Source organism: Lupinus angustifolius, chromosome LG11, assembly GCF_001865875.1.
Source record: "Lupinus angustifolius cultivar Tanjil chromosome LG11, LupAngTanjil_v1.0, whole genome shotgun sequence".
NCBI lineage: Eukaryota > Viridiplantae > Streptophyta > Magnoliopsida > Fabales > Fabaceae > Lupinus > Lupinus angustifolius.
This window is the reverse complement of record NC_032019.1, coordinates 24,558,252-24,566,542: the sequence shown is the minus strand read 5'-3', so window position 1 is coordinate 24,566,542 and position 8,291 is coordinate 24,558,252. Positions and strand designations below refer to the sequence as shown.

At 34.0% G+C, this 8,291-nt stretch overlaps 1 protein-coding gene and 1 long non-coding RNA gene across 2 annotated transcripts; one reads left to right on the top strand and one right to left on the bottom strand.

The window, feature by feature from the left end:
- LOC109360988 (carotene epsilon-monooxygenase, chloroplastic) lies at positions 254–7,785 on the top strand. Its single transcript, XM_019606255.1, has 9 exons — positions 254–794; positions 2,383–2,679; positions 2,769–2,966; positions 3,324–3,425; positions 3,889–4,029; positions 4,737–4,844; positions 6,158–6,240; positions 6,468–6,630; positions 7,521–7,785. Exons 1-9 carry the CDS (start codon positions 291–293, stop codon positions 7,548–7,550), a joined length of 1,626 nt encoding a protein of 541 aa, XP_019461800.1. The 5' UTR covers positions 254–290; the 3' UTR covers positions 7,551–7,785.
- Positions 5,174–6,161, bottom strand: LOC109360989. The gene is made up of 2 exons (XR_002109239.1): positions 5,620–6,161; positions 5,174–5,579 (listed from the first exon to the last, which is right to left on the bottom strand). It is a non-coding gene; the product is annotated as an uncharacterized LOC109360989 (long non-coding RNA).

The following is an 8,291-nucleotide window of genomic DNA, read 5'->3' as shown; positions in this document are numbered from 1 at the left end:
GAAAATGATTAAATATGACACATATCAAGAAATAAGTTATCTCATTCAGACATTCAAATTATAACATATATCTTATTTTTATTTTTTAAAATATTTGTTATAAAAAATAATTAAATATAAAACATATTATAATTTTAGACTTAATCAAAAAAAAATTATATCTTAATCAAAAAAAATATTATAATTTTAGGATTGAATGGGATAAAGAAGATATCTATTCTGTTACATGTAAACTACCAAACTCCTAGACAGTATCCAACTTAGTAAACTATAATCCTCAACCTCAAACAATGTCTTTTTCACTCTCTCTATCTTCTCTCTCTCCCTTCTACAAAACCACGACTTTCACTCACACTCTAAAACCTTATCAACCTCACACTCTAAAACCTTATCCACTTCACACTCTCACAGTAAAATCCTCCATTGACAAAAACTCCAACACCACTTCAAAGCAAACCTCATGGGTTAGCCCAGACTGGCTCACATCGCTTTCCAGGACTCTGATATCTGGAAAAGATGATGATTCTGGCATCCCTATAGCCAGTGCTAAGCTTGATGATGTTTCTGATCTTCTTGGTGGTGCTCTTTTTCTTCCTTTGTTCAAGTGGATGAATGATTATGGCCCCATTTACCGTTTAGCTGCTGGTCCTAGAAACTTTGTTGTTGTTAGTGACCCTGCCATTGCCAAACATGTGCTTAAGAATTATGGGAAATATGCTAAAGGTCTTGTTGCTGAGGTGTCAGAATTCTTGTTTGGGTCTGGTTTTGCTATTGCTGAAGGCCCACTATGGACGGTAATATTCATTGCAATATTACTGAAATTCTTGTATACTTCTTTGAATTTGATATGATGTGTCTTTTGGATGTTGCGTTAATGTCTAAGTACTAATTTCACGTTTATGAAGTTGTTATGAATTTTGATAATGGAAAAGTCAACCTTTTTTTGTTGGGTTAAAGGCTTTTAGGTTCTTATATATTTTGGGTGTAGTAGAACAGATGGTAGAATCTCGCCTCACGTGTTTTGGGTATGTCTGAAGAAGACTAGTAAAGAGAATTGGTTAAAATGAGGGTACTTCAATAGCTAGAGTTAGAGGGAGAGCAAAAAAACTATAGGGTAAACCATTAAGAGGATTTTGATATAAATGGATTGGCTATTGACATGATTTTTTATACAACATCATGATGTTGTTTGATCCATGTAACTGACCCCACCTGGTGGGTAAAAGCTTGGCTGTTGTTGTACATTAGTCCAAGGAAAATGCAACATGCGGCACTATAACCATAAACACTGTTTGATCAAATATAAAACATTATTAAATCAGATGATCATAGTTTTAAGGTTGTTACCTGCTAAATTGCATTAGTGCTTTTACAATTAAAGAAGGCTATAAGTGGCTTTGAGGGCAACAACGTAAATTCAAATTTGCCAAAGCTGTTTGGAACAGATGCAGTACTCCTAGACTGTTTATTATAAGATGAAGGTCAACTTGGATCTTACATGTGTGACATGTGCTTGTAAGTTGTAACAATGCTATTGAGTCCAGTCAACACCTACTTTCTGTGCAATCTATGCTGCTGAGACATATTAACATGGAGTAAAAGGAACTAATGATTATTTTAGGAAAAATCAATCCAACCAGGATCTGCTGTAGTGGCTGCCAAAAATGATAGTCTTTCATTTTGTTTCCGTAGATTGAGTGATTGGAGAGATGGAACAATGTATGATAGAATATGTAGTAATTAAGGGTTGTTGCTTTTGTTAGTTATGTGGAGGAGTGAACCCTTCCTAGAAGGTGGCTCTCATCTCACATTATTATTTGTTTTTCAAATTTTGATTGTAGTAATGAATTTAATCTTTACCAAATAAAGTAAATTGGTTCATGAGTTCAAATCCCGGAAACAACCTTTTCACTTGTCATGTAAGACTGCATATATTTATCTTCGTTATACTCCACCAGATGGGAGCCTCATGCAATGGGTCACCATTTAGATCTAGATGGCTGTAAAACTGCACCGAAATAATAATTTTAGAGTATTTAGAATTTCTCGTAGCAATGTGAGTTGCTTTTATTGTGCTTTAGATCTCAGACATGTTAAGTAATGAGATGCAATGCATTAAATTGACAGCATACTTTGTTTCTTAAGACGCTAGAAAGGTTCTGGACTTTTTACCTCTCTTTATTTCTTGATTCCCTTTCCTTCTAAATGTTCTTAATCTGTTGTTTTCGTATATGTAAGATATTGTCCTTATGATTGCTGGTTTAGAGTAAAAATCATGTATTCATTTAGTTGAATCGCTGCTAGTTGTGCATCTTACCTTGATCTTATAGCATATTTTAGGCAACTGATTCTTTATTATAGCTAACTTATGATATTTATTAGGCAAGGCGCAGGGCTGTGGTACCATCTCTTCACAAACGGTATTTGTCAATAGTAGTGGATAGGGTATTTTGTAAATGTGCTGAGAGATTAGTCGAGAAGCTACAAACTGATGCACTCAATGGAACTGCTGTTAACATGGAGGAGAAGTTTTCACAGTTGACTCTTGATGTTATCGGCTTATCTGTATTCAACTACAACTTCGATGCACTTAATAAAGACAGTCCTGTTATTGAAGCTGTTTATACTTCATTGAAAGAGGCAGAGGCTCGTTCGACAGATCTTTTGCCATATTGGAAGGTAAGTTGTTTCTCACCTCCATTCATGATTTGAATTTTTTTCTGTATTGAATATGTCATATTTTTCTTCGGCGTTCTTTGTTGTTACAGATTGGCTTTCTTTGTAAAATAATCCCAAGACAAATAAAGGCCGAAAAGGCTGTTGGTGTGATCAGGAAAGCTGTTGAAGATCTTATTGAAAAATGTAAACAGATTGTAGAAGCCGAGGGTGAAAGAATTGATGTCGATGAATATGTGAATGATACTGATCCCAGTATCCTTCGCTTCTTGCTTGCCAGCAGAGAAGAGGTTTGCTATATTTTGTAATTTATTGCTGACATGTACGGTTTTTAGTCATTCTGTTCTTTATGCAAATAGTTGTATATTCAAAATGTATAATGCTAGAGATGTGAAATGAAAAAGACAATATCTAATGTTATCCTCACTCCTTAGGTTATCATCCATTGACTCTTTCCGGAAATTTAAGAGGCAGTGGTATAAATGAACTCTGCATGATTTTGTGCTTGTCAACATGCATTACTACACTATTTCGTCAGTCATCACGATTTAGTATAATCTTTTATGTCATGTAGATTCTATTTTGTTTGAATCTTTGTTCTGTTCTTCAAATTGTTTAATTTTACTTGATGGTTCTACACGTCATAGGTTTCCAGTGTGCAATTAAGGGACGATCTTTTGTCACTATTAGTGGCTGGTCACGAGACCACTGGTTCAGTGTTGACCTGGACACTTTATCTTCTAAGTAAGGTACCATTTTACTTTCCTCACTCCTTTTTTTCTCGGGAGAAGATATTTTTCATTTTCCCCAAACCTTTTCACTCTGTGAATGACTTTCTGGAACATATTTAATGAAGTAATGTGTGGGAGTTCATTATGTTAATGATTCTCATAATCCCGCTAAAGGATTTTGGGTTTCCCCTTTGAATTAATCATCCAATTACAGCTTTTCTCTGAATCTTCAAAACTAGTCTAGCTGTTAATATGGAAACTGAAAAACCAATTTGACTCGGTTCAAGGAAATTGACATCAAAAGATTTTGTTCAGTGACCCTAGAACCCTTTTTTCAGCTTCCAGAATTATGCAAAGACCTTGTGAACTTTTATCCATTCTTTATGACTGTGTTTTATAACATATGATTCCTAGTAGAGCAAAAAATAAAAGTTGCACTATGCCCGTTCAAAGCCTAAAGTGTAAGATTTATTATATGCAGGATTCTTCCGCGTTGGCAAAAGCACAGGAAGAGGTAGACAGAGTTTTACAGGGAAGGCGTCCTGCATATGAAGATATTAAAGATCTTAAGTTCTTGACATGCTGCATTATGGAATCACTCCGGCTCTATCCACATCCTCCTGTAGGTTCCTACGTTTCTCCTTACAATGAAGTTCAGTATGAGCATCTATCTTAAGATGCAAAGTATTATGTATTATCTTTTGTTGAAGACGGCTCTTAACTTGTTTTTAGTTATGCTTGTTATGAAGATTAACACATGATAACATTGAAATTTGATGTTTATAGCTATAGATATCACAAGTGAGAGGAAAAACTAGTGATCTTGATTGTTGAAATTTCTGGTAGTCAATGGCTTCGGTATCGTCACCTTAGGTTATGGGCATAAAGAAAGAACCTGTGAGGGAAATCAGAACATTAATTAGGTGACTCCAGATACTGTGTGTGATAAGTGCCCAAGCATAAAATATTTTCCTATTGTATGTAAGTTTTCACTCGTCAATGAAACCTAAAGGGACTTTCTTCTTTTGGTTTTTTCCTTCCTTGCAGCACCTTTTTGGTAAAGGTTAATTTAAAACTGGAAGAAGAAAGATATTTGTTAATCTCCCACAGGAGTTACTGTTTAGGAGAAAAATCTCAATTCAGTCTGAAACACCTTATTCTCATTTATTAAGTAAAGCACTATTATAAAATATCACTATATCTCTCAACAGGTTAAGTTTGCAACTTTTTGGTTTAGTTTTCTCAAATATGCTTTATTGTAGCTGGTTTTTCAAATATCTTTCACTAACTGTTTCTGATGGTGTTATATAACAATATGCATCCTTAAAGGTATTGATAAGAAGAGCACAAGTTCCTGACGAGCTACCTGGTGCATACAAAGTCGGTGCTGGTCAAGATATTATGATTTCTGTGTACAACATACATCATTCTTCTAAGGTATCATTTGATGTTTTCGATTGGAAAATGTTATCTTTTGTGTGTCAAATGTTGGGTATATTCAAATGTGAGTGACAAGCGGAAGTCCCACGTTGGATATGATTTCTGCATACAACATGCGACATTCTTGTGAGGCATCATTTAAGGTTTTAGTTGGACAAAGTTCTGTTGTGTGTGTCAAATGCAGCTTCTCTGTTCAAGTGTAGTCAAACTTTTATACTTCTGTTTAAATTTCGTGATAGAATTTTTACATTATAGTAATTGGTATTGTGTAGTACTGGTCTCTTCATTTCTGATTGTAAGTCTCAGTCTAGCAGAGGAATCAAGAGTATAAATGGACTAAAGCTTTAAATAGTTTTGGTCCCTCAAAATATAGTACTTTTTGGTTTTGGTCCCTCTTTAACTTTATTTTTGTCCCATTTTTTCAAAATATATACTTTTAGTCCTTCCCACAAATGAGCTTCCGCTAAATGCTTACAGGGCAATCAGAGTCTCATTCACTGATGCCACGAATTACTGGATTTGCTTTCCATGTAACATGTAATGGAGGCTCCCTAACAGAATGGTCTAAAACTATTTTTTTGAAACACATGAACCAAAAACCAAAATATAAAAGAAGTAAAGGGAGACCATAATCGAAACGCTTAATGTTTTTAAGGACCAAACATATATTTAAGTCAAGTTTACTATGCGTCTATGCCCTATCATTCCATTATGCTGTTGTTAACTTTCATTCTGTATATGACACCACCTGGTGTACCCCAATAGTACACACTACACAGTCATCTATCTGAATTGTTTCAGTAATTGCAAAATATGGCTATTTTTATCGCAATCAAGGTTATGAGACATATCCAGAAAGAATAGTGCCTTTAATATTATGTTTATCTTTGTTCTTACCTTATTAATTAATTATTTTAAATGGTTAGAACTTTTTTGATTCCATTAAAAAGAATATTCTCTTTTCTTGTTTTCCAATTTTGTTCTCATTTTCTGCTTCTGTTCAGTTTTCAGTATAGAAATAATTGTACCACTAAAATCAATTGGCCTTTGTTGTTACAGTTAGTGATAATTATATGTAATGCTCTACCAAATTTGAGTTGAAGGTGGTAGTAGTGATAGATAATGTGATAGTAGTTATACATGCACATTGTTTCTTTTTTGGTGCTGGTGTACATTGTTTTTTCCTACTTGTCACTTTGCTAGATTCTCTCAACGAATTTGAGTTGAAGGTGGTGCATTATCAGAATATTGTACACTTTTTAAATTCATTATTTTGATCTATCCTACTAATTTCATTACGATTTTACAAGGTTTGGGATAGGGCTGAAGAGTTTTTACCAGAAAGATTTGACTTAGACGGCCCAATGCCGAATGAAACAAATACAGATTTCAGGTATGGAGTTCTTTTGTTTGAATATTCTACTGCGCAAGGATAAGATTGTTGCTTTGTGACTATGAGGTCATGAGTTCAAATTCAAATCCTAGAAACAGCCTCGCCGCTTGTAGGATAAGATTGACTACATCTACCCTTCTTGGACTCTACTAAGTGGGAGTCTTGGGCACTGGACCGCCATTTTATTCTAGTTTGTGCATATTTTGATGAGTCACAATGTGTTACAGATTCATTCCATTCAGCGGCGGGCCTCGCAAGTGTGTTGGTGATCAGTTCGCATTATTGGAAGCTATAGTTGCTTTGGCTATCTTTCTACAGAACATGACTTTTGAGTTGGTTCCTGATCAGAATATTAATATGACTACAGGAGCAACAATACATACAACAAATGTAAGTTCTCTACTTTGGTCTTTGACATGTGTTTTCTTTTGTTGACTTGTGTTGTTTCATGCACAAGTTTTCTAAGCTTTGCATCTCTCATTTATTGCTTAAAAGATGGGAAAGACAGGAAAAGAAAATGATAAATTAAATCTTCCTTTTTCACATATATATATATATATATAGTCAAAAGTTGGTAAAGATGCTCATATACCCTAACATTGTTTTGACATATGTGAAAAAAACCAATAAGAATCCTTGATCTTATGAAAAATAGATCCATATTTAGAGTCAAATAGAAGAATAAGATGACACCTAAATGAACCTTTAATAAGAATTTAAATGACTTCTCCGAAATTGTTTTTGACATGACAAAATGGTATCATTTGATCTATGTAATTAGCTTCACCTGGTTGGAAAATATATTTTTTTTGTAGTAATTTTGTCATAAATGGAAGAGAATGTTTGAAGTTCTTCACTTTTTTATATACTAAATCAAAGGAAAAGAGTTGCTTCACTACTATGAGAAATATCTGAGTCATTAAAGGATATTTCTCATAAAAGGTGTCATCTATCTAATAGGGGAGTTATATTTTCCGTCTCACAAAGTATATTCCTTCATGTGTCAGTTGATATGAAATTACTTAATTATTAAGTTTTTGACTTAAATATATATATTTTCAATCAATCATACCAATTGACACATGTAATAATACTTTGTGGCACAGAAGATGTACTCCCTTACATCAGTTAGAATTCAAATCTTGAAGCACTTACATTAAATCAGAGACATATGTACCTTTACATGCTCACTTCAGAAACAAGCTCATTTTGAAAATGTTTTTTTCCTTACACCTAATCAGCACATTTTACCATGCCCTAACAGGATTTTATGTTTGCAGGGCTTATACATGAAACTGAGCCGACGGTAGAAAAGGTTTTCTCATTTTGCTAGTTGATACACCACAAGTTCTCTAGTAAATATGTATTTGATACAAATTCTTTTCAACACTCACATCATTCATGCATATTTTCTAAATGTTGTAAAGAACTTTAATTGAATTACAAAGTGAAGAACTAGTGCTTTGGCAGATAAATTGCAGACTCCTTCTTTACACACTACTTAAATTCAGATGTACGGCAACAAGAAAGTAAGCTACCACATGCGTATTAGCAACGAATCCAGTAAGTTACACTTTTATTTGGAATATAGTATGCGCAGGTGCATATATTCAAACAACCAATTTGATTTCATTGTGGGGAGGTTACATTCTTGCTACAAGGATTGATGGAGAGATGTCGAGGGAGAAATGACTTAAACATGATTTTCATCGATTTGGAGTGGACATATGGTAAGATGCCTAGAGAGGTATTGTGGAAAGTTTTAGAAAATAAAGGAGTTCGGAATGCCTAATTTGATTAATCAAGGATATGTATCATGAGTCAAGATCGGTGTGAGAACATAAGATGAGGTATTGGAAGATATCTCTATTGGTATAGGATTACACCAATGGTCAATATTGAACCTCTAAATGTGTTTACATTAGTCTTGAATATGTTTATAGAGATTTCCCTATGTTTTTTTGCGGATGATATTGTCCAAGTCGGATAATCCCAAGATAAATTAAATGAGAATCTAGAAATGTAGAGACAAACTTTAGAAACATACGGCT

What these genes read in the sequence shown, in the direction of transcription:
- LOC109360988 (XM_019606255.1), top strand. Translation starts at nt 291, where the DNA reads ATGTCTTTTTCACTCTCTCTATCTTCTCTCTCTCCCTTCTACAAAACC. An exon ending in CTGAAGGCCCACTATGGACG is followed by an intron (nt 795 to 2,382) that starts GTAATATTCATT and finishes GATATTTATTAG; the next exon opens with GCAAGGCGCAGGGCTGTGGT. An exon ending in TGCTTGCCAGCAGAGAAGAG is followed by an intron (nt 2,967 to 3,323) that starts GTTTGCTATATT and finishes TACACGTCATAG; the next exon opens with GTTTCCAGTGTGCAATTAAG.